This window comes from Pantherophis guttatus, chromosome 17 (genome assembly GCF_059756535.1).
Source record: "Pantherophis guttatus breed Tessera chromosome 17, ASM5975653v1, whole genome shotgun sequence".
In the NCBI taxonomy this organism is placed as follows: domain Eukaryota; kingdom Metazoa; phylum Chordata; class Lepidosauria; order Squamata; family Colubridae; genus Pantherophis; species Pantherophis guttatus.
The window spans coordinates 13,263,738-13,289,746 of record NC_142079.1 but is presented as its reverse complement, the minus strand read 5'-3'; the positions used below and the strand labels follow the sequence as shown (position 1 = coordinate 13,289,746).

General features: G+C 45.3%; 1 protein-coding gene across 2 annotated transcripts in view; it reads left to right on the top strand.

Moving 5' to 3' along the window:
- Positions 1-13,754, top strand: part of LOC117676073 (transmembrane protein 132B) — a 254,719-nt gene extending 240,965 nt beyond the window's left edge. For both annotated transcript variants that reach the window (XM_087880054.1, XM_087880055.1), the window contains exons 7-9: positions 4,804-5,077; positions 7,525-7,716; positions 10,760-13,754. In XM_087880054.1, the coding sequence (XP_087736180.1) occupies positions 4,804-5,077; positions 7,525-7,716; positions 10,760-11,866 (1,573 nt within the window). In that variant the 3' untranslated portion in view covers positions 11,867-13,754. The remainder of the gene's footprint in view (positions 1-4,803; positions 5,078-7,524; positions 7,717-10,759) is intronic.
- Positions 13,755-26,009: the final 12,255 nt, after the last annotated feature.

Here is a 26,009-nt window from a genome sequence, read left to right as displayed (position 1 = left end):
ATTTAACTGCCTGGATCTCCCGATTTCCTCGGTGCTTGACATTAAGTGCTTTTTCCAAAAGGCAACTGGGCTTTCTTGAGTTTTTTTTTCTTTTAAAATGTTTCGCTTCTCATCCAAGAAGAACTGAAGAAACGTTTTGGATGAGATGAGAAATGTTTTCAAGGGGAAAAAAAATCCCAGTTGTCTTTTGGAAAAAAAGCATCTTTGGGACATGCAGTGTTTCTGAATCCCAGCAACTTCAAGATGTAGGGTCTTCAACTCCCAGAATTCCCCAGCTGGCAACTTTAAGACGTGTAGACTCCAACTTCTAGAATTTTGGCTGGGGAATTCTGGGAGTTGGAGGTTCACGTACCTTAAAAGGTGTTGAGATTGAGAAACTCTGGTCTAGTTGATTCATTGGCCAGTACAGGAACCCATTTGACTTCTCACATTGGGAAGTCCTCACTAGGCCCATCTGTCTCCTGACCAACTTTTCCAAGGCTTCTTATGATTCATTCCGTAACCCAGTTTTCTGCTCAGACCAAGTGTTAGCATTCCGAGTAACACATCGAAAGAAATCAGAAATCAGAGGCAGCCATGTTCCTCAAAGAACGTGTTTATTGGATACATCATATCGGAACAGCTAGTGGAAACCAACTCTTAAAAATTCCCGCGGTTACAGTGTAACTAAAAGAGTAAAAGTTTCCCTCCCCAAAGGACCCAGGTCCAGTTGTGAAATCTGAACCGGTTTGCCACCAGTTCACTGGCCGTGCATCAGGGGTGAAATGCTCCCGGTTTGGACCGGCTCGGGCGAGTAGGTAGCGGAGATTGAGGCTAGTTCGCCAAACCGGGAGCAATGGCTGGCTGGCCATGCCCCCGAACCGATCCACGGCCCGCAGTCCTGCCATGCTTGCCTGCCTTCCATGCTGCCTTCCTGGCATCCCGGTGGCTAGCTTGCGAAGACAGGCAAGCAGAAGTCCATTTGGAAGGCAGGCAAGCATGGCAGGGCTGCGGGGAAGGAGCTAGCAGTTTACTGCCCCCCCCCTCAAGCAGCGGCTTCCCTGCTCAGCCCTGACAAGCTATGCATCCTTAGCAATGGGGTTGTTTTGTTCGCCGCGGTGGTGCTTCGGGAGGGCAGGTGGACATATTCATTATAGTTGTCAGCTGCAGACATCCGCCTGCCCTCCCGAAGCACCACCTCGGTGAACAAAACAACCTCATTGCACTGCGCCTCCTTCTGCCCAGCCATCCATGCCCTTTCCTCAAAAGGGCTTTGCAGAGGTGCTTGAAGAGCGAGCAAGCGAGCATGAGAGCTCTCCAACCTTTGTTTTTGTGTGTGTGTGTGTGTGTGTGTGTGTGTGTGTGTGTGTGTATGAGGGAGGGAGGGAGCGAACGATCTGAAGCCGAGGCACCCAAACTTCTGTAGCTACGCCCACAGAACCAGTAGCAAAAAAATTTAGATTTCACCCCTGCCGTGCATGCGTGTTGTGCGCCAAAAGCACGCTGCGCGTGCATGCGCAACACACACCAAATGTGTGCTTTGCATGGAAAAAGAAGACTTCCTAGATAAGTGGAACAGCGAGGGAGGGAGAACAGCTGTACTGCGCGATGTAGGTTCGCTAGAAAGCAGGATTTCCTGCTTTCTAGCAAATATAAACAGCGCAGCATAGCTGATCGTCGGAAATACCAGTTCGGACAAACCGGTAACTTTTTTTTACTTCTGGTTCACTTGAACCGATAGTTTTTATCACTAATGGTTCGCCCGAACTGTGGCAAACCAGTAGCATTTCACCCCTACTCAGGTCACATTGTCCAATAGAAGCAGTTGGCAGGCTCCTTGGTCACTCCTGTTCCTCTTTAACTGCCACGTGATGGGATGACCTTGGTTCTCATGGGAGAGCTCTTTATTGTGTCTGCGAGACAATTTAGTTACGTATTTCCCTCTCATCCTCCCCCCCCTAAGTACATGGCAACTATGAAGCAGCAAAAGATGGCTTCAGCAGGTTCGATTCTGAGTTGACACCAACAATTTGGATTCTGTGATCAACATAGTCCTTCCCAACTCTTATTTTCTATGTTTCACACCATTGGTTGCAACTTGCACAGCCTTGTTGTTGTTAGTTGCAAAGTTGTGTCTGACCCATCACGACCCCATGGACATCGTTCCTCCAAGCCTTCCTGTCCTCTACCATCCTCTGGAGTCCATTTAAGCTCACGCCGACTGCTTCAGTGACTCCATCCAGCCACCTCGTTCTCTGCCATCCCCTTCAATTTTTCCCAGAATTAGGCTCTTCTCCAGTGAGTCCTTCCTTCTCATTAGGTGGCCAAAGGATTTGAGTTTCCTCTTCAGGATCTGGCCTTCTAAAGAGCAGTCAGGTTTGATCTCCTCCAGGACTGACCGGTTGGATCACTTTGCAGTCCAAGGGAATTGCAGGAGTCTTCTCCAGCACCAGAATTCAAGGGCCTCAATTCTTTGATGCTCAGCCTTCCTTATTGCACAGCCTAAGAGACACGTATCGCAGCAATTGCACACCAAGAGAGCCAACATGAGATCTCAGCAACCCTTCCATGCCTCTGTGTCTTTTCCAAGATTCTTCTGCACTGAAATGATCCAGCCACATGCAAGTTGATCGTCTCCAATTTTCCCTCTGGGCAAAGTGGCTTTTCTTGAACCATGGAAATACATTAATCTGCAGTAAGGAAATCAAGATCAGGGTTCCTTATCTCCAAAGAGATTACGGAAAGCCACCAAGCACAAGATGGTTCCTCATATCATGCCAGCCCCTTAAGAGAGGAGGGATCTGAAGGAGAGAGGAAACGTGGAATTCAGAGTCTATGGCACTCTCCACAAGAATAATTTTCCAGATGGAAATTTGGTTTTTGGTTAGGTATCTGCTTAGGATTAATGTACTAAGGCGTGCATCGAATAGAAAAACCAGCTTCTCAAATGGAGTGCTCCTGATCGCAGCAAATGAAAGGAATAAATTTAAATTAAAGTCAAATCTGAGTTGGGAGTGAGGCAGGCTAAGACTGATGGCCTGAATAAGAACATTTATTTGGATTCATTACATGGCTAGAAAATAATTATTCCCTTGTTAAAGTTCGTACATCACCTTTGCAGGCCAAGGGCCGAGAACGTTTTGCTCTTGATAATGCCTGGCTAAAGAGCCAGTTTTACGCTCTTTAAATTCTGATAATCCTGCCTCTATTTTTTTTTTTAATCAATGCAAGCTTGTTCTTCCCTGCCCAGTCATTGGTCAAGGAGTTTAACCTTTGGATGTACAGATCAGTGGTGGAATTCAAATTTTTTTACTACCGGTTCTGTGGGCGTTGCTCGGTGGGCGTGGTGTGGCTTTGTGGATGTGGCTTGGTGGGCATGGCAGGGGAAGGATACCACAAAATCCCCATTCCCTCCCCACTCCTGGGGCCAGCCAGAGGTGGTATTTGCCGGTTCTCCGAACTACTCAAAATTTCTGCTGCCGGTTCTGCAGAACCTGCTGAATTTCACCCCTGGTACAGATAGTCCTTGACTTACAACCATTTGTTTAAGCAACCATTCAAAATTATAATGGCACTAAAAAAAAAATGACTTACAACCTTTCCTCACAATGATGACCCTTGGAGCAGTCCCTTGATCAAAATTGGGGCGCTTGGAACTGGTGTGTATTTATGACGGTTGCACTGTCCCGTTCTGACCCAGCCTGCACAACTAGGGACAAGACATTTACTTACGAGTAAAACAACCCCCTTTTTATCACAGGCCAGTACCAGTCTTTTATTCACATGGATAAACAAAAATAAAATAAAAATCAAACGTAATTAGTCCCAATGAAACCTGGGTTTAGCCAAGAATTGCTTGCTGTATGCTAGAAATGAATGATTGTCTGTGACAACCAGCTTCTCCCAAACCCCTCCTATTTATTTCCCAGGCAGGGAGGGGCTGGCTATTGTCAATGTCTGCCTCTCCCCGAGAGCCGGCTTATTGCTTTCCTTAGCTCTCCTCTCCTTTCCTCTCTGCACATATGTGCATCTGGAATGGGCCCCATCTGTTCTTCCCCCTCACTCAGCTCAGGCCCCAAAGACAGATGCCTCTCCACCTGGGGGAGGATGGAAGGCCCCTGCTCTGCCTCTGTCTCTGATGCTGCTTCCTTATCAGAGCCTTCCAAAGACTCCGAAGCCAGCCCAGGCCCTCCATCAACCTCCTCCTCGTCTGACTCTGCAGATAGCTCTGTTGGCAACCGACTGGCCACAACATGTCCTTGGGTCTTCTGATCTCCATTTGCAACCTTCCCAGACAGCTTCCGACAAGCAAAGTCAGTGGGAGCAGTTGGATTTGCTTAACAACCTCACGGTTCACTTAATAACTGCTTAACAACAGTGGACAAAAACAACCATCAAACCAAGCTATGACCCATTTAACAGCTGCCTTGCTTAGCAATGGAAATTTTGGTCTCAATTGGGGTCATAAGCTGAGGACTATCTCTCGGGGTGGGGGGAATCAGACTGTTTTTCAACATAACCAATACCGTGTTTCCCCGAAAATAAGATCCATTTTTTATTTTTTTGAACCCCAAAATAAGCGCTCGGCCTTATTTTCAGACAGGTCTTATTATTTTGGGGTGCATGGAGCAAGATGGGACTCCTCTTGCCGTCTTACCTGATTTCCAGCTCTGCATTTAAATATTTTTGGGGAGGGCTTATTTTTGGGGGGAGGCTTATTTTAGCACATGCGCTCAAAAGCCCGATTGGGCTTATTATTGGGGAATGTCTTATTTTTGGGGAAACAGGGTACCTTTCTCATGATGTGCATGTCTGCCTTGACAGGCCCACCCGTGACAGTGACGAGGAAGAGGATGACGAGAAGAAGGGCAAAGGTTGCACCCTCCAGTACCAGCATGCGATGGTGCGTGTCCTGACCCAGTTTGTGGCCGAATCATCTGACCTTGGAGGACAGCTGACCTACTTACTTAGCTCTGAATGGCAGTTTGACATCACAGACCTAGTTGCTGACTTCATGAAGGTGGAAGAGTCCAAAGTAGCCAAGCTACAAGGAGGCCGAGTTTTGATCGGTCGTGAGCAAGGGATTACGACTGTTCAGGTACAATGCAAAACCCCAACTTTTCTGCATGAATCTAAAGACAACGGGTGTGTGTGTGTGTGTGTGTTTTGGGTTACCAGATTGGGAGCTTTATTATCAGGCATCAGTTCTTACCTGGCTGAAAGAGTGGGTAAATCTGAAGATTATTAATATTGGAGGGACACATGTCAGAGTTTGTTGCAATAATCAAATCCAGAAAGCACACATAGATAACTGATTCAGCAGGATTCATTAACTTCTCTTTATATACATAATAACACATGAATAAATGTACAATACCAATAGTGGTTCTTCCAACGTGTTAGAGAGGAGAGATCAGTTTTCAGTTCAGAGTTCAGAGCAGACTAGTTTCATTTTACAGCTGAGCACAGAGCTAAGCCACGCTCAGACTTCTTGCTTAAGTTTCTGTTTCCAAACAGCCCTCATTGGCTGATCCAGTTGCTATGCCTATTCATTGGCTGACCTTGTTACCATGTCTCTGCCAGTTCAGGAATATTCTGATAACACAATCTTCAACTGGGGGGGAACGGACACTTTTTTGTAGGATGGGAAGAATAAAATATATAGATACTTCCAAAGACATTATGTAAGAAATGCACTACTTTTAGTGTGGGAAAAAGTTACAACAACAACAACAACAACAACAACAAAAACTATAGGAAAATACCAGTCTGGCTTTCTACAAGGGAAGCACCGATACATCCAAATGTTATTAATTTGGTAGTTATTAGAGCCTTGGTAGTACAGTGGTCTAAAGCACCCTGTTATTAAGACCAGCTGCCTGCAATTACTGCAGGTTCGAATCTCGCCAAGGCTCAAGGTTGACTCAGCCTTCCATCCTTTCTAAGGTAGGTAAATTGAGGACCCAGTTTGTGGGGGCAATAAGCTGACTTTGTATAAAAATATACAAAAGGATGAAGGCTATTGCTTAGCACATTGTAAGCCGCCCTGAGTCTCCGGAGAAGGGCGGCATATAAATCAAAAAAAAAAAAAAACTTAGAAAGAATTGTAATATGCAAAGGTATCTTAAATGAAGATGGGGAACTGAAAATGACACAGGAATTGCAAAACCAAGGAACAGACCTAGCATGGTGGCCATACTTGCAAATACAATCAAGATATATGAAAGATGCAAAGACACATGGATTCAATAAAGAGCCAACAGTACTTAATCAGATATTTTTATCTGATGGACGGATGAAAAATTAATAAAGAAAATGTATACTCATTTATTAAGTTATAAAATGGAAGATGAACAGGTGAAAGAAACGATGATAGGGTGGGCAAAAAACTTTGGATACACTACACTAAAACCCAACCTTGATAGAACATGGACCACACCTTACTGAACATTGAGGAGAGCTTAAAAGGGCAAATTAAACCAATGGTGGCCATGAAGACACATTAGCTGAGCTGTGAAATTTGGGGGATGTTTTAGAAATCGCATCCTGCTAAGGTAATCAAGCAGGTTTGCAGGTAATCAGTCTGAAGGCTGAAAATTGGAAGATAAGTTGAGTATTCAAGAAAAAGTTGAGACATGTTCAACTTTCAAAAGTTCTAAGAAGGCCTCCAAATTCTACCTTCTTGCTTGGGAGTCAGTTCTGTTGAAACTCAATGAGACTTCCAAGCGGACATGTAAGGGTGATAGATTAACACTGTCTTTTCTGTAAACTAAACCTGTGATAGGTTTGGGGCAGTATTGAAATACTTGAGAGAGTTTGAATTTTGCAACGGCCACTTTAATTGGGAGGCGAACTTTCTCTAAGTGGACCAGGGGTGAAATGCTACTGGTTTGGGCCGGTTCTCCAGAACCAGTAGTAAAAAATGCTTTAAAAAGTACAAAAAAAAGTTCCGAGGATCACACGGCACAGCTGATTGTTGCACAGCTGATCTTTGGAACTTTTTATTTTTTAAGCATTTTTTTTTACTACCGATTCTCTGGAACTGGTAGTTAAAAAATGCTTTTAAAAGTAAAAAAAAAAGTTCCAAGGATCGCGCAGTACAGCCAGAACTGGTAGTTAAAAAATGCTTTTAAAAGTTCTTTTTTTAAAAAAGTTCAGAAGATCAGCTATGCGACAATCAGCTGTGCAGCGCAATTTATATCCGCTAGAAACCAGGAAATCCTACTCTCTAGCGAATCTAAATCGCGCGGCACAGCTGTTCTCCTCCCCCGCTCTTCTACTTACCTTTGCAGACTCTGAAAAGGCTTCTTAGCGCCTGCGGTGAGCACGCATGTGCACAAAGCATGAGTTTGCTGCACATGCGCACAAAGAGCGGATGCGCACGCAAAGTGAACCGGAAGCAGACTTCAGAGCATTTCACCCCTGAAGTGAACCCGCTGAATGATGGCTCTAAAGATCCCAATTCTTGCTTAAAAATCACTGTCCGACTCTTTTAGGTTGAGCAATGTAAATTTTCACCCTCTTTTCCCGCATTCACATTTTAAGGTCCTTTCTCCTCTGTCCGATTCCATTCTGGCCGAGAAGACCGTGATCGTACTGGAGGACAGAGTGACCATCACGGACCTCGGAGTACAACTGGTGACAGGCCTGTCCTTGTCTCTCCAGGCAAATAAAGGGAATAAGAGATTGATGGTGGCCACAGCCTCTGCTTCGGATATTCTTCACGCTGCTAAACAGGTAGGAAGGATTGAGGGCTCATCAGCCATTGGAAACATAGAGGAATATTATATTTCCCTGAAAACGAGATTGTAAGATAAACATCCGGAGTAACCAGGGTGTTAAATGCAAAGGACAAACTTGTACATCGTCCAGACTGGAGTGAGTGAGTGAGTGAGTGAGTCAGTCAGTCAGTCAGTCTGCCTGCCTGCCTCTATATTCATCTATCTATCTATCTATCTATCTATCTATCTATCTATCTATCTATCTATCTATCTATCTATCTATCATCTATCATCTATCTCTATCTCTCTATCATCGTCTATCTATCTATCTATCTATCTATCTATCTATCTATCTATCTATCTAATCTGTCTATCTATCTATCATTGTCTGTCTGTCTATCTATTTTATCTACCTATCTATCTCTCTATCATCGTCTATCTATCTCTCTATCTCATCTATCTATTTATCTATCTATCTATCATCTATCTCATCTGTCTATCTATCTATCATTGTCTGTCTGTCTATCTATTTTATCTACCTATCTATCTCTCTATCATCGTCTATCTATCTCTCTATCTCATCTATCTATCTATCTATCTATCTGTCTGTCTGTCTGTCTGTCTGTCTGTCTGTCTGTCTGTCTGTCTGTCTATCATGTTTACCCTAAAATAAGACCCTGTCTTATATTTTTTTGAACCCTGAAATAAGTGCTTGGCCTTATTGCCATTCACTCAAAAGCCCGATTGGGCTTATTATCAGGAGATGTCTTATTTTGGGGAAAACAGGGTATCCTATCTTTCTATCTATCTATCTATCTATCTATCTATCTATCTATCTATCTATCTATCTATCTATCTAATCTAATCTAATCTAATCTAATCTAATCTACCTATGTAATCTATCATATTTCTAAACTGCCCATCTCAAAGGAACTCTGAGCAGTATACAACAAAACACTAAAATAGACAACAGTATCTAAAAAAATTAAACTAGTGTATCATCTAGACCTTCTCAAGCAAATTCCTGCAAACTTGCTTTCCAGATCTATAGCTCCGACTCACAAACAAGCAAGGAGGTGTTCAGAGCAGCAGTGAAGCCATCTCAAGTATTGGGTTGTGGAAAAAAAATATGCTAAGCCCTTGTCCCTTCCACCCTAATGACAAAATTCAGCCATAAAATAGAGTGAGAACTACAAAAGTATGGATTTTTGGTATATCAGGTGCACTGATTGGAAAACTGGAAACAAGCCAGGATGATCAATGGGAAATTTTTTGCCCAGTTTTTCAGATAATTGCCTCAAAAAAAAAAAATAAAAAAAAAATGAAGCGAGGAATCAAAGGTACATTATTTCAAAGAATTAGGCAGGCTTGGGAAAAAAACAACAACATTTGGACAGGTAATTTCAGGCAAAGAGGTCAGATTGATTTCAGGATGCCTCATTTATTAAAGTGGTTGGGATGCAAATCACCAGATAGCTTATAGGCAAAATGCATTCTGAGACATGCGGATGGAAAGATTATGTTAAAATGGAGCATTCATTCTTTTAAAAGCCACTTGTGTGCCAAGCAATTTCCAGCTGGTTGTTTTAAAAACAAACCAGTGTAGCAGACTCTTTGGGATCACTGTCTTATCCACTTTAACATCTGTATACTGTATATATTTTTTTACTCCACGTAATCTAAAGGTTTTTTTTTTTTTTTAAATTGTATACCTTTTCTGCAAACATTCTGCTCCACTATCGGCGGAATCTTCCCTCCCAAAGTGAATGAAAATAAAAGCGTTCTCTGCAATCCTGTGTGAAAACACCACATTGACTATCAAATTTTGAGGCGGTGGGGAAGGAAAGAAGGAATTTGATTAAAATTTTAATACTGCAAAAATCTGTTTTATTGCCGCTTCACTTCCTGCCCTTGTGTGTGGTTTGACCGACAATGAAAGCGGACTGATTCCCCTGAAGAGAAGAAACAGCAGATTTTTCAAATGGGTTGTTAGTTGTGAAGTCATATCCGACCCATCGCAACCCCATGGACAACATTCCTCCAGGCCTTCCTGTCCTCTACCATCCTCTGGAGTCCATTAAAACTCACGCCTACTGCTTCAATGACTCCAGCCAGCCACCTCTTCTTCTTTCCCAGCATGAGGCTCTTCTCCAGTGAGTCCTTCCTTCTCATTAGGTGGCCAAAGTATTTGAGTTTCCTCTTCAGGATCTGGCCTTCTAAAGAGCAGTCAGGGTTGATCTCCTCTAGGACTGACCGGTTTGATCGCCTTGCAGTCCAAGGGACTCGCAGGAGTCTTCTCCAGCACCAGAGTTCAAAGGCCTCCATTCTTTGGCCTTCTCAGCCTTTCTTATGGTCCAACTTTCACAGCCATCCATTGCAACTGGAAAAACCATAGCCTTGACTATACTAATTATAGGACTAATTAAATCTATTAATTGCTAAAAGACTATGCTCAGGAACCTTCTCAACTAATGGTTAGCACCAGCTAGGAGTTAGATGAAGGTCCACGGAATTCAAAGGAAGTTGGACTTAGTTTGCTTGTGACTATGTAGGGATTCTAGGCTGATTCCTCTTTTACCTCCGCCTTACTTTTTCCCCTATAGTTATAATGAACTGAACTGAATTAAATGGTGTAGACCAGGGGTGTCAAACTCAATTTCATTGAGGGCCACATCAGGGTTGTGTTTGACCTCTGGGGGCTGGGGTGGGCTTGGCCAGTTTGACATTACTCGTGTCGGGGGTACCTGTGGCGGCCCAAGTGCTCTGCCAGCAAAAACTGGTTCCTGAGCTCCATTTTTGGCTGCGACTGCCTCCTACAACCCTCTGCCAGTGAAAACGGAGATCAGGAGAGCTGCATGTGGCCCTCATGAGCTCTGTTTTCACTGGCACAGACACCGCAGGCCACTACTTTGCTGTTTCTAGGTCATCCCTGTGGGCCAGATATACACCTCACAGGGTGGATCTGGCCTCCCGGCCTTGAGTTTGACACTCCTGGTATAGATTCATCCATTCTCTTTACCCCTTACATTTCTCTGCTCCTTTTCTCTCTCTCACTGTAGGAAGCGGTGCTCAGCACTTGGCTTTTATTCAGCGATGGAACCGTGACCCCTTTAGATATCTACGACCTGAAGGATTTCTCCCTGGTGGTCACCTCCCTTGATGAAATGGTGGTGTCTGTGCATCAAAGGCAGGAAGACGACTGGCCGATAGTGGTGGCCGAAGGCGAAGGCCAAGGACCGTTGATTAAAATAGAACTGGTGATCAGCGAGGCATGCCAGAAGTCCAAGCGGAAGAGCAGCTTGGCCGTTGGGAAAGGGAACATCAAGGTGAAATTTGGCCGAAAGACATCCGAGCACAAGAATGGCAAAGATTCAGAGAGTGGTTTTAAAAGCAATTCGATAGAAAGCTCCTTGGAAGGGCAGGACTGGTCCATGAATCGGGATGAGTTGGCCAACTCAAACGGAAGCTCTAAGTCTCTCATCCATCCAATTAATTCTGATGGAGAGGAACACCTTGGAAACGATTCTCTTACCTCTACGAGCTTTCCCACCCAAGAGGCTGTCCCGAGACAGAATAACCCCAGCGACCTCACCTTGGTTTCCAGGGGTTTAACCGATCTGGAGATCGGGATGTACGCCCTCCTTTGCGTCTTCTGCTTAGCCATCTTGGTCTTCTTAATCAACTGCGTGGCATTCGCCTGGAAGTACCGCCACAAGCGTTTCACCATCAGCGAGCAAGGGAACATCCCCCACTCCCATGATTGGGTGTGGTTGGGCAACGAGGTTGAGCTGCTGGAGAGTCCCGTGGACATTTCTCTCCCCTCTGATGAATGTACCACCATCCTGGACCGCGGGATGCTTTTTGAAGAGAGCAACTTCCTCCTCAACGGAAGTTCTCAGAAGAGCTTCCACAACCAGATCCTTCGGTCTTCTGACTACGATTGCGACAAGGACTACAGAAATGAACCTATAAACCCTCCCGGGCCCAAGCGGAAGAGGGTTAAATTCACTTCCTACACCACCATCCTGCCCGAAGACGGTGGCCCTTACACCAACTCCATTCTCTTCGACAGTGATGATAACATCAAATGGGTATGCCAAGATATGAACTTAGGGGATTCCCAGGAATTTAGAGACTATATGGAAAGACTTCAGGACCATATGTAAAACACACACACACACACACACAGACAAACAAACATACACAGAGACACACACTTATACATATATAAATATATATAAAACAAAAACACAATTATCTTTTTATGTTTGTATTCACCTTTATGCCTTCTGTTTTATGGACGATGGAGCCACGACACCCAGCCACTGATGGGGGGGAACACTTCTCCAGATTGAGGAGATCTGGGGGGGCGGGGGGCTCACGATGGCCGTGAGATGGAAGTGCCACCCCGGCTGTGTTTCTCTTTCATTGGATACCAAACAGCTACCTACAAATATCGGAAAAACACAATGAACATTTTTTTTTTGTACGCCACCAGAAACTTTGCGATAGCCAATCCTATTCAGCTCAAGACAAAGATGATGGGTTGGTCCGTTAACGTTTTTCACACGATGGAAAAAAAAAACATTTTGGAGACTGGGGTGGGGTGGGGTGGAGTTGATTTCTTTTCTTTCTTTTTTTCCCTCCCCTAGAAAATCTTTGTAGAAGCACAGTCAAGATTCTGTCTTCATAGCCGGAATCCACCTTCCTTGTAAAAAAAAATGAGAACAAAATAGCCCGTTGGTCCAACATTTAGGCCAACCTACCCTTTTAATTGCATTTTTTAAATACGGTTCATTTGTTTCGCAGTATTTGTTTAAAGAACTTTCTTGATCTTTAAAAAAAAATGGGGGGAAGGGGCAGAGGACGTGGGATGGGGATGGGGGGTATTTCCCGGTACATGATATGCCTTTTTCTTTTGAGAAGACTTTTTCAACCTTGGTTGTGCCAAAGTATCCTGCAATATAGTCCTATCAAGACAGCACCGTGTTTAGTTGATAATAAAAAGAATATATATATATATATATATTCATTGGAAGCAATGATGAATGCGCCCCGATTAAATAAGCAACAGGTTTTTGTTTTTTTTTTGGTTTTTTTTTTGTGGAAAAAAAATTACTTGTTTGTATAAAAGTCCCGTGTTTCATTTTGGTAGAAGGTCTTCTTACTTCCTTATTTGGTACCTGGATAGCAAGGCTGTGAAGATTGACATGCTTTTGTGGGGTGTTTGCAGGGGTAAAATCCAGCAGGTTCTAACAGGTTCTGGAGAACTGGCAGTGGAAATTTTGAGCAGTTCAGAGAACCGGCAAATACCACCTCCGGCTGGCCCCAGAGTGGGGAGGGAATGGAGATTTTGCAATATCCTTCCTCCAGGAGTGGGGAGGGAATGGGGATTTTGCAGTATCCTTCCCCTGCTATGCCCACCAAGCCACATCACGTCCACCGAGCCACGCCCACAAAACCGGTAATAAAAACATTTGAATTCTACCACTGGGTGTTTGTATATGTGAAAAAGCAGATTTTGAGCAAAGGTTAGTTTGTAGAGCTTGCCTGGTAGCTCAGGGGTGTCAAATTCGATTTCATTGAGGGCCGCATCAGGGTTGTGTTTGATCTCGGGGGGCCGGGGGGAGGGGCATCACTCATATTGGGGGCACCTGTGGTGCCCAAGTGCTAAGGCAGGACTTCCCTGAGACCCTCCCTCAACTCTCATTACCATGTTTCCCTGAAAATAAGACCCTGTCTTATATATTTTTTTTTTTTGAATCCTGAAATAAGCACTTGGTCTTATTTTCGGGGAGGTCTTAGGGCCGTGCCCTTAAAACTTTCTTTTTTCAGCAAGCCGGGCTGGCCTAACACTTTTTAAAATGTTTTTAATTGGTTTGTCATTGCTTTTAATTATGTGGCCAAATATATATATATATCTTTTTAATTGTATTTTAATGTTTGTAGTTTATGTTTTTACTTTGGCTGTACACTGCCCTGAGTCCTCAGGGAGAAGGGCGGTATATAAATTCGATATAAAATAAAATAAATAAATAAAATTATTTTGGGGCACATGGAGGAAACCAGAGGAAATGGCGGAGACCGGCTGCGTATGCGTTTAAATATTTTTCAGGGAGGGCTTATTTTCAGGTGGGGCTTATTTTAGTGCATGAGCTCAAAAGCCCAAATGGGCTTGTTATCAGGGGATGTCTTATTTTAGGGGAAACAGGGTATAATCTCCTTCCTTCCTTCCTTCCTTCCTTCCTTCCTTCCTTCCTTCCTTCCTTCCTTCCTTCCTTCCTTCCTTCCTTCCTTTTCTTTTTCCTTCCCTCTTCATTCTCCTTCCTTCCCTCTTTTTTTATTTTTCCTTCCTTGCTCTCTTCCCATCTTCCCATCATCTTCTTTCTTTCTCTCTTTCCCTTTCTCCTTTCCTGTCCCTTCTTGCATGCTCAAATGCAAAAGGGGAAACATTTCTCCTCTGGTTTTGTTTTTAGTTTGTTTTGATAGGCCTCTGCCAGCATAAATGGAGCCTGGGGTGGCTGCATGCACCTCCCCGGGCCCCATTTTCAGCCGCGACGGCCTCCTGCAGCCCTTTGCCGGCCCACCTGAGCTCCATTTTCGCTGGCAGAGGCACCACGAGCTGGTCCTTTGCTGTTTCCAGGGTGGCCCTGCAGGCCAGATCTAAGCATCCCATGGGCCGGATCCGGCCCGCAGATCTCGAGTTCGACACCCCTGCTCTAGCTGATAAATAACCTTTGCGTACAGAGCACAGAATCATAGGGTTGGAAGCAGTGGTGAAATCTAAAATTTGTTACTACCGGTTCTGTGGGCGTGGCTTAGTGGGTGGGTAATGTGACGGTGGGCGTGGCCAATTTTTTTTACTTTTAAAACCATTTTTTACATGTAAAACCATGTAAAAAAATGCTTTCAAAAGGCTCTGACGATCCCAGCTGAGTTGCCTGATCATCAGAGGGTTTTTAAAAAACCTTCTGCTGATCAGGCAACTCAACTGGGATCTTAAGAGCTTGGATCGTCAGAGCCATTTAAAAGAAAAAACTTTTTTTCTTTTAAATGGCTCTGATGATCCCAGCTGAGTTGCCTGATTAGCAACTGGGATCGTCAGAGTTGGGATCATCAGAGGCATTTAAAAGAAAAAAAAGCCTCTGATGATTGCCTGGCTCAGCTGGGCATTGGGGGCGGGGGCAGGAATTTTTGCTACCGGTTCTCCGAATTGCCCGCCGCCATCGCTACCTACTGGCCCGAGCCGGTCTGAACCGGGAGCATTTCACCCCTGGTTGGAAGGCTCCTTGGAGATTTTCTAGTCCAACCTCTTTCTCAAGGCAGGAGCCTTGCACCCTCCGAGTCAAATGGACGTCCAGTTTATTTTTGAAAACTTCTAGTGATGGAGCACCCACAAATCTGGGAGGACAGCTGTCCCACTGATTAATCGTTCTCACTATCAGGAGATTTCTCCTTAGTTCCAGGTGGGATCTCCCTTTAAGGGTCTCCCACCTGTTACTTTTTGCCCTGCCCTCAGGTGCTTTCGAGAATAGATTGACACAAACACAAACCCGTCTCTGCGATCGCCCCTCAAGTACTGGAATGTGTCCCAATGCAGCTCATTGGGTTCATTTCCATTCAGGATACCTAGGGCCGAGGTGTCAAACTCGATTTCATTGAGGGCCACATTGTGTTTGACCTCAGGGGGCCAGGGTGGGCGTGGCCAGCTCAATAACTGGTTTTGGCCGCGACGGCCTCCTGCAGCCCTCTGCCAGCAAAAACAGACTCGGGAGGGCCGCGTGAGCTCCAATTTTGCTGTCAGAGGCATCGTGGGCTGGTCCTTCGCTGTTTCTAGGGCAACCCTAGAAGCCCTAGATCTAGGGCTAGATCTAAGGACCCCACAGGCCGGATCCGGTCCCCAGGCCTTGAGTTTGACATCCCTGATCTAGGGTCTCCTGCTTGAGCAGGAGGTTTATTTATTTATTTATTTATTTATTGGTTCGATTTATATGCTGCCCTTCTCCGGAGACTCAGGGTGGCTTACAATGCATTAAGCAATAGCCTTCTTCCTTTTGTATATACCTGCTTAGTAGGGCTTTCGGCCCCCCCCCAAGCGGTGTTCTTTTTTATACAAAGTCAGCTTATTGCCCCCACAATCCGGGTCCTCATTTTACCTACCTCGGAAGGATGGAAGGCTGAGTCAACCTTGAGCCTGGTGAGATTCGAACTCGCAGTAATTGCAGGCAGCTGGTGCTACTTAACAGCACTTTAGTCTACTGCGCCACCAAGGCTCTTGTACTTGGGTTGTACTAGAAGACCTCCAAAGTCCCTTCCGAATCTGTTATTCTGTTCTGTTCTGTTCTCAGTTTTCAACCCTGCACAGATTTAACACTTCTGGGTACAAAGGAGGACAGATAAACAAAACACCCAACTCTCCCCCAACAATAGTTCTTACAAACCTGAAATTCATTCGTTTGGAGCACACCTAGGAGGTCTTCCAATCCATCTCCCTCCTCTTCTTGGGGCAGGAGTCCTCATGCCATCCTTAGCAATAGCAACAGCCCTTAGACTTATATACCACTTCACAGTGCTTTATAGTCCCTCTCTAAGCGGTTTACAGAGTCATCCTATGGCCCCCAACAATCTGGGTCCTCATTTTACCCACCTCGGAAGGACGGAAGGCTGAAGGTCAATCTTCACCCGGTTCAAAATCTAACTGCTGGCAGTGGGCAGAATGAAAGAAGGAAGGAAGAGTGGAAGGAAGGAAGGAAGGAAGGAAGGAAGGAAGGAAGGAAGGAAGGAAGGAAGGAAGGACAATAACAATAGCACTTAGATTTATATACCACTTCACAGTGCTTTCCAGACCTCTCTAAGCAGTTTACAGAGTCAGCCTCTTGCCAACAATCTGGGTCCTCATTTTACAGACCTCGGAAGGACGGAAGGCTGAGTCAATCTTCACCCGGTTCAAAATTGAACTGCTGGCAGTGGGCAGAGTGAAGGAAGGAAGGAAGGAAGGAAGGAAGGAAGGAAGGAAGGAAGGAAGGAAGGAAGGAAGGAAGGACAGACAATAGCAATAGCACTTAGATTTATGTACTACTTCACAGTGCTTTTACAGCCCTCTCTAAGCGGTTTACAGAGTCAGCTTCTTGCCCCCAACAATCTGGATCCTCATTTTACCCACCTCGGAAGGATGGAAGGCTGAGTCAACCTTGAGCCAGTCAGGATCGAACTGCTGGCTCAAGAGTTAAGGAAGGAAGGAAGGAAGGAAGAAAGAAAGAAAAGGAAGAGCAATAGCAATAGCACTTAGACTTATATACCACTTCACAGTGCTTTCCAGCCCTCTCTAAGTGGTTTACAGAGTCAGCCTCTTGGCCCCAACAATCTGGGTCCTCATTTTACAGACCTCGGAAGGATGGAAGGCTGAGTCAACCTTGAGCCTGGTGAGTCCCGAACTGCCAAACTGCTGGCAGCCGGTGATTAGCAGAAGAAGCCTGCAGTACTGCACTCTAACCACTGCGCCACTGCGGCTCATAACGATTGTCCAACCTTAACTTGAAAACCTCCAATGATGGAGCCCCCATCTAAGGTGCTCACAACCGTCACGATGAATGTCTTTCCTCCAGAATGTTCTTTTAACACCAACGCTCAGTGAGAAAGCCTTTCCTAAGCCATTCAAAAAGGCGCCTGCGCCTAGTTTGCTTCTAAACAAGCATCTTTGACCTGTGTGCACGTAGATGCCAGACCAATTCATTCACGAATGAATCAATTGAAAACTCCTAACATAGGTTGGCCATCATTTTCTCCAAGGTGTTGTGAGCAACCCCCACCCCCACCAGTGGTTGATTCTGTAGCTGCCTGATACTGCTTCCTTTTCTTTCTTTGGAAACCCCCCCCCCAAAAAAACCCTAAGATCTCTGTTCTTACAGGGGAACTGTATATACAAAAAAAAAAAAAAGATGGGGGAATAGAAGAGAATTTTTGCAGCCGTTTGGGGCATTCTTTCGAAGCTTCGCAGCAGTTGTGGTCCATGGTGGGGTGGGTGGCTACACACAAGCCCTCTGAACACAGGTGTTCTGCCCCAGCTACACAAGAAAGAACGCAGCACACACAAAGTCTGTACAAACCTTAGTTTACTAAAATAAAATCAGTTTTTTTTCAAACAAAGGCTGTTAATTAACTTTCTTAAGAGCCTGCAAGAATCCAAAGAATAAATAATCTTAATCTTACTATGGTTGGCAGAAAGCCCAGAAGCAATTTGCAGAGAACTAAGATCAATACACGAAGGAGAGTGAATGAAGTTGTTCCCTGCAAATTGCTTCAGTCGGTGTTCCTCCTTAAATAGGCTAAGAGAGTGGCCAATTAGCCCCAAGCCTTATTGTCAAGGAGACCTCCTCCTGAGGAGCCACTCCTGCCTTTTGGCAGCTCTGCGCGCCCGTGCATCAAGAAGAGGCTCCTCCTCTTCGTCCTCTTCACTTATGGGAGCTTCTGGAGGTTCTGAAGGCCCTGGCTGAATCCCCGCCTCTGGCACCACATCTTGTGGTGCCAGCTGCACAGGCTGCTGGCGCAGCACCACACCAGCCTCCTCGCTGTTGGAATAAGCCACCAGCTGCACAGGCTGTGTACGGGCCACAACAGGTCACGGCAAGGTGGTGGTTTGGGTCATGGAATCAAGGCTCAGCTTCATTTTACATGCACCACAGGGTTTGACCATGGTTTGCAGCTGCCATCTTGGTTCTTTGACCCTCTCCTGCCTCTCATGGATGGTCTGTAGAGCTTCTCAGTCACCCAGATCATAGTTGTCCCATGTCTCATAGTCTTCTCATGATTTGGTAGTATCACTAAAAAGGGCACAGATTAAAAAAAAAAAATTAGCCCAAGCCATCAATCTCGTAGTACCCCTGATTCTGAAATCTGCATTTACACAGCTCTTGGAACCTGGTTTCTGATGTAATCCATTTTGGGGGTTCAGACAGAACATGTGAGCCATACAACTCAAGACCCACCCACCTCCCAAAAGGCAAGACAAATCAAAAGCATTGAAGCAACCTTCAGCCACTCAATTGCCAAAATTTGGAAGGAACGATTAACCCTTGGCTAAGCAGTTATTTATGAAGTAGGGGCCAAGGGTTTACCAGATTGGTTTAACTCCATTTTCAAAACTCCTTCTGAGAAGCCTGCAGATTATGAATAAAACCAACTTTTCATAAACGAATTGAACTTTTGCATTCTGGAGGTCCTCTGTGTATGTTGGGATGTGAAGATCGGCTTGGTGGAAACTCAAAGCTTCACAAGACTTTAAGAGTGGGCTAAAGAGCCAACACAATCCTAAATTGCATTAACAGAGGGATACGATCAAGATCAAGGAAGGTACTAATACCACTCTATAAAGCCTTAGTAAGACCACACCTAGAATACTGCATCCAGTTTTGGTCACCACACTATAAAAAAGATGTTGAGACTCTAGAAAGAGTACAGAGAAGAACAACCAGGATGATGAGGGGACTGGAGACTAAAACATATGAAGAACGGTTGCAGGAACAGGCATGGTTAGTCTAGTGAAGAGAAGGACCAGGGGAGACAGGATAGCATCTTTCAATATTTGAGGGTCTGTCACAGAGAGGAGGGGGTCAAGCTATTTCCCAAAGCACCTGAAGGCCAGACAAGGAATAATGAATGGAAACTAATCAAGGAGAGATTCAACCTGGAAATAAGGAGACATTTTCTGACAATGAGGAGCAATCAATCCATGGAACAGAAGTTGCCTTCGGAAGTTGTGGCAGCTTCATCACTGGAGGCTTTCAAGAAGAGACTGGACTGCCATCTGTCAGAAATGGTGTAGGGTCTCCTGTTTGGGCGGGGTGTTGGACTAGATGACCTACAAGGTCCCTTCCAACTCTGTTAACCTGTATGTTTGCAAGTTGGTAACGATTCTGTAGAGAGAAGGTGAAAAAATATCAAGAATGTTGACCCCCAACCTTGCAAGGGGACCCCTGCCCCTTTTTAACGGCAAGGGGGGCAGCAGTCCCCACAGCTGTGATGATCCTCTTAACTTCTTTTGATTCCTCCAACAGATAACACCTCCTGTCACCGCTGCAGGAAAGCCATTGCAACATGTATATTATGGGGATTTAATATATATATATGTTTTAAAAGCAAAGCCTTGAAAAGAAGCTAAACCGAAAGCTTTTATGTTGCTTTGTTCTCCTAAAAAGAGCCGTTCCTAGGAAAGCTATCTCCGAAAGCTTTTTGGAGTGGCGTATTACATACGGAGTTCAAAGGGGCACACTTAAGGTATACCAGGAAATAAAAAACACCACTAGAAATCGGTACGAGGCTGTTGATACTTTGCTATTTAAAAGTCCTGTCCCCAACTCATAACTCGGGTTTTACTTTGGGATTCAGCCTTTTTGGTACATTAGAAGAGGGAAGAATTGGAGAAGCAGAACTCTGAATGCTTTTGAGAGGTCCTTTTGCTTAGGAAAAGTTGTTTCACACAGGGGTGAAATCCAGCAGGCTCTGACAGGTTCTGGAGAACCGGTAGCGGAAATTTTGAGCAGTTCAGAGAACCGGCAAATACCACCTCTGGCTCGCTCCAGAGTGGGGAGGGAATGGGGATTTTGCAATAACCTTTCCCCAGGAGTAGGGAGGGAATGGGGATTTTGCAGTATCCTTCCCCTGGAGTGGGGTGGGAATGGAGATTTTGCAGTATCCTTCCCCTGGAGTGGGGTGGGAATGGAGATTTTGCAGTATCCTTCCCCTGGAGTGGGGTGGGAATGGAGATTTTGCAGTATCCTTCCCCTGCCACACCCAGCAAGTCACGCCCAGCAAGCCACACCACACCACACCACACCATGGCCACCAAGCCACGCCCGCAGAACCCGTAGTAAAAAAAAATTGGATTTCACCACTGGTTTTACACCAGAGGTGGGTTTCAGCAGGTTCTGGAGAACCAGTAGCGGAAATTTTGAGTAGTTCGGGGAACCGGTAGTAAAAAATTCTGACTGGCCCCGCCCCCATCTATTCTCTGCCTCCCGAGTCCCAGCAGATCGGGAGGGAATGAAGATTTTACAGTATCCGTCCACTGCCACGCCCACCAAGCCACGCTCACCAAGTCATGCCACGCCCATCCAGCCACACTCACAGAACTGGTAGTAAAAATATTTGAATCCCACCCCTGTTTCACACCCTAAAAATGCCTCCAGATTCACATCCAAATAGCAGAAATAGGTGGAAATTAAACTCCTGAAGACACTTCCCAGCAAGACAAGAGGATTGCATCGAGTGGTACAGCTGGGGTCTTTGCAGGAATTGATCTATCTCCCAGCAGATGGAATTTAGGCTCAGCAGCAGAGAAAATGGATGGCCATCGAGACAGGAGATTTATCATTTTTTAAAGAGTAAATAAAAGAAAAGGGTAAAGAATCATACCCAGGTATATTTAGAGAGTGTATCAAAAGACGTAACCATCGGTGCACGGGAAACCTTGAGCATTCGTAATAACAGGCCTGGTGCTTTTAAGATTCTGGATGGGACTTGAGAGACGACCCCCCCAACTTTGTAACATAGGGTAAAGGTACTAATAAAGGTAAAGGTTCCCCTCGCACATATCTGCTAGTCGTTCCCGACTCTAGGGGACGGTGCTCATCTCTGTTTCAAAACCAAAGAGCCAGCGCTGTCCGAAGACGTCTCCGTGGTCATGTGGCCGGCATGACTCAACACCAAAGGCGCACGGAACACTGTTTCCTTCCCACCAAAGGTGGTCCCTATTTTTTCTACTTGCATTTTTAACCTGCTTTTAAACTGCTAGGTTGGCAGAAGCTGGGATAAGGAACGGGAGCTCACCCCATTACATGGTGCTAGGGATTCGAACCGCCGAACTGCCGACCTTTCTGATCGACAAGCTCAGTGTCTTAGCCACTGAGCCACCGCTCAGTGTAATGTAACGTAGTGGATGTGAATAAAACATGACATCGTTTTCAAAGCGCGTCAAGGAAACATGGAAAGGGTGATGGGGAGGAAGTTGAACAAGTAATGAAGAGTGAAGCATCTGGACCACATGTTTAGCTGATTTATTGCTCATGTCTACATACAAGAATCTACTCAACTAACAGTCAGCACTAAGTTGGCCCTACATAAGAATTAACGGAATTCAAAGGAGGTTAGTTTGTGGGAACGTCATGATTCCGGGCTGATTCCTCTCTTGACTCCACCCCCTAGGATCTGCCGGTCCTTCTCCTACAGCAGGGGTGTCAAACTCAAAGGTCCGCGAGCCTGATCCGGCCCTTGGGGTGCTGAAAACTGACCTGTGGGGCTGGCGTGGAAATATCAAAGGACCAGCCCGTGAGGCCTCTGCCGGCCAAAATGGGCCACAGGGGGGGCTTTGTGCGGCCCACGCAGGGCCCATTTTTGGCCTCCTTGGCTTCCTGCAGCACTCTGCCAACCAAAAATGGGCAGCGAGGAGGCCCCCCCGAGGTCCATTTTTGGCTGGCCGGATGCTGCAGGAGGTCGGGAAGGCAAAAAATGAGGGGGTCGGCTTGCACGGCCCCCCCACACTCCGCGTTGGCCATCAGAGTGCTGCAGGAGGCATCCGTCCCATCTTCCCCCGCCACTCCCTGCTGCCCCGCAGAGAAGAACTACTCCGGCTCTCAAAGAAATCCAGTTTGACACCCCTGTCCTACAGAATCCTCTTGATTCCTGGAGATAAATTTCAGGCGATGAGTCTTCTAACCCTCAGATTATGACAAGCATTTGCTAATTAGCAACTACATGGCGGGGAATCCCACGTGAAAAATTAATGAGTGTGACTGGACTCTGGTTTTCCTGCTGCTCTTTTTTTTTTTTTTAAAGAATATTTGAAAGCTATATATAGAAACAATGCACTGAGTACGGCAGCTTAACTGGAGTTTGCAGATGGATGAGGAATTAAAAGGCCAATCAAATCTCCCTGTAAACAAAAGCCATCTTGGAAGCAGGTGTCAGCCTACCCAGAAAAGAGCAGGCTGCCTTCAGGTTTTAGGATGAAAATCTCGTCAACTCTCCATGAAAATTTAGTTTTGCATCCGGCGGATCGATCACTTCAATGCAGAGCTTCTGAGGTGCAATTCAGTTCGGTTTTGGATTGAAACTTTGGGAGATGGGGAGAACCAAAAAAAGGATAAATTAGGTGAGGTTGCATCAGAGGTGGGCTTCAGCAGGTTCTGACCAGTTCTGGAGAACTGGTAGCGGAAATTTTGAGTAGTAGTTACCTAACTAAATATGAGCCAGCAGTGTGCAGTGGCATCCAAAAGCAAGAAAGTTGCATTAACAGAGGGATACAATCAAGATCAAGGGAGATATTAATACCACTCTGTAAAGCCTTAGTAAGAGCACACCTAGAGTCCTGCATCCAGTTTTGGTCACCACACTATAAAAAAAGAGGTTGAGACTCTAGAAAGAGTGCAGAGAAGAGCAACCAGGATGATGAGGGGACTGGAGGCTAAAACATACGATGAACAGTTGCAGGAACTGGGCCTGGCTAGTCTAGTGAAGAGAAGGACCAGGGGAGACAGGATAACAGTCGTCCAATATTTGAGGGGCTGCCACAGAGAGGAGGAAGGGGGTCAAGCTGTTTTCCAAGACAACCGAAGGCCAGACAAGGAATAGTGGATGGAAACTGATCAAGGAGAGATTCAACCTGGAAATGAGGAGGAACTTTCTGACAGTGAGAACAATCAACCGATGGAACAGAAGTTGCCTTCAGAAGTTGTGGGAGCTTCATCGCTTGAGACTTTCAAGAAGAGATTGGACTACCATTTGTCAGAAACGGGGTAGTGTCTCCTGCTTGGGCAGGGGGTTGGACTAGAATCTAGAGAGATTCCTAGAGAGGATCTGGAGGCCGAGGACAGCAAAAAAGTCACTTCCTGTCTAACTGGGAAATGGGCCATTTCAGGCCTCTGGAGGGCCTCCAAGGAGGTGGGGAAAGCTGTTTTCACCCTCCCCAGATGCATAGAGAGGATCTGGAGCCAGGTGAGAAAGAAAAACGGGCCAACTGGGCCATCACATGCCAGGAGCAGGGGCGGGGAGTGTTGCACGCCTGGACCGATGGGGTTTTATGCGGGTTTTTTAACTTTATCTGATTTAATTAGGCATTTTAACTTTGTATAATGGATTATTGTGGTTTTTATTGTTGTGAGCCGCCCAGAGTCCATTGGAGATAGGGCGGCATATAAGCCTAATAATAAATAAATAAATAAATAAATAAATAAATAAATAAATAAATAAATAAATAAATAAATAAATAAATAAATAAAATAAAATAAATGTGCAGGGCGGGGCACATAGAATTATGGGTGTGGGCACATGCACGTGCGAACCTCCCCCGCTTCCCCCCCCTCCTGGCATGCAATGGCAAAAAGGTTAGCCATCACTGGAGTAGATGATCTATAAGATCCCTCCCAACTCTGTTAATCTGTTAAAAACTTGGGTAAGAAAATGTCTGCAAGAAAATACTCAACTTCAGAGAGCACTAAGGATTCCATAGTCCTCCTCCTCCTCCTCCTCTCAACAAAACCCAACCCTTCTAGCACTGATGATGTTACCTAATTTGGGTAATGAAACACCTGTAGGAAAACCACCAAGCTCGGAGAGCACCGAGGACTCCTTACTCCAACCCTGAGCTACAAATATTCTCCTTTATCTTCCCTCCTTGTCAATCGAGACAGCCTAACAAAGCTTTTTCCTGGGCACGAAACGAACTCGGCTAAACTTCACCCATGCTGTTTCAGATCAGAGGGGAGATGACAGTCTCTGGGCTTTTGTGTTGGGGGATTTTGCAAGGCCATTTTATTTATTTTTTAATTTGATTTATATGCCGCCCTTCTCCGGAGACTCAGGGCGGCTTACAATGCGTTAAGCAATAGCCTTCATTCTTTTGTATATTTTATACAAAGTCAGCTTATTGCCCCCACAAACTGGGTCCTCAATTTACCTACCTTAGAAAGGATGGAAGGCTGAATCAACCTTGAGCCTGGTGAGATTCAAACTTACAGTAATTGCAGACAGCTGAATGTTAATCACAATGCTTTCAGTCTGCTGAGCCACCATTGCTGCAAGAAGAATCCAGCTTGGCACATGGAAGATTGTTTGAGAACTCCCTGTCTGCATTTTCTCTTTCCTTTCCTCAAGCAAGAAAAAAAAAAAGACAAACAAACTGTGACTCTGACAAAGTCACAGTTTGCTGACCTGCAAAATCAGAACCGGTTCATCGAGCAGGAGAGTTCAAGCGAAAAACACCCCCCCCTCTCTCCAATTAGTACAAAAGAAATAAAGGAGAAGGGAAGAGAAATGGGTTCAGGCTGTCAGTGTTTAGCTTTTATTTAATGTGTATCCCTTCTTAATGTTGTGAAACAGAGCCTTGACCTCACCTTTCCTCTTTACAAATCCGTATTTCCAGGTGTTAAAATATCTTCCCAAGAATCAAAGGAACAGAACAAGAGTTGGAAGGGATCTTGGAAGTCTTCTAGTCCAATCCCCTGCTCTGACAGGAGAACCTGTACCCGTGATGACGAACCTATGGCATGCGTGCCACAGGTGGCACGCGGAGCCATATCTGTGGGCATGTGAACATTGCCCTGGTTCAGCTCCAGCATGCATGCATGTGCCGGCCAGCTGATTTTTGGGCCTTCCGGGCCCACCGGAAGTCAGGAAAAGGGCTGTTTCTGGCCTCTGGAGGGACTCCGGTGGGGTTCCCCTGGGCTCTCCCCGCTTTTCGCACGTGACGGCAAAAAGGTTAGCCATCACTGCCCTATTCCAGACAAATGGTTGTCCATTCTCTTCTTAAAAGCCTCCAGTGATGGAGCATTCCCCACTTCTGGTGGCAAGTTGTTCCACTGGTTGATTGTTCTAATTGTGAGGAAATTTCTCCTTAGTTCTAGGTTGCTTCTCTCCTGGATTAGTTTCCACCCGTTGCTTCTTGTCCTGCCCTCAGGTGCTTTGGAGAATAGCTTGACTCCCTCTTCTTTGGGGCAGCCCCTGAGATACTGGAATGCTGCTATCAGATTCCGACTCCCCTAGTCCTTCTTTTCATTATTTATTTTATTTTATTTTATTTTATTTATTTAAATTTATATACCGCCCTACTCCTGAAGGACTCAGGGCGGTGAACAACCACAAGATAAAACACATAAATACAAAAATTTAAAATAGAATAAAAACGAATTAGATAATTTGGCTGAACAAATTTAAAACTAGACTAGACATACCCAATTCCTACTTTCATTCTTTGTATAAAAGCAAAATAAAAGTAACAGTAACACCCAACTTGGTCGTCGGATGTAGAGAAATGTAGAG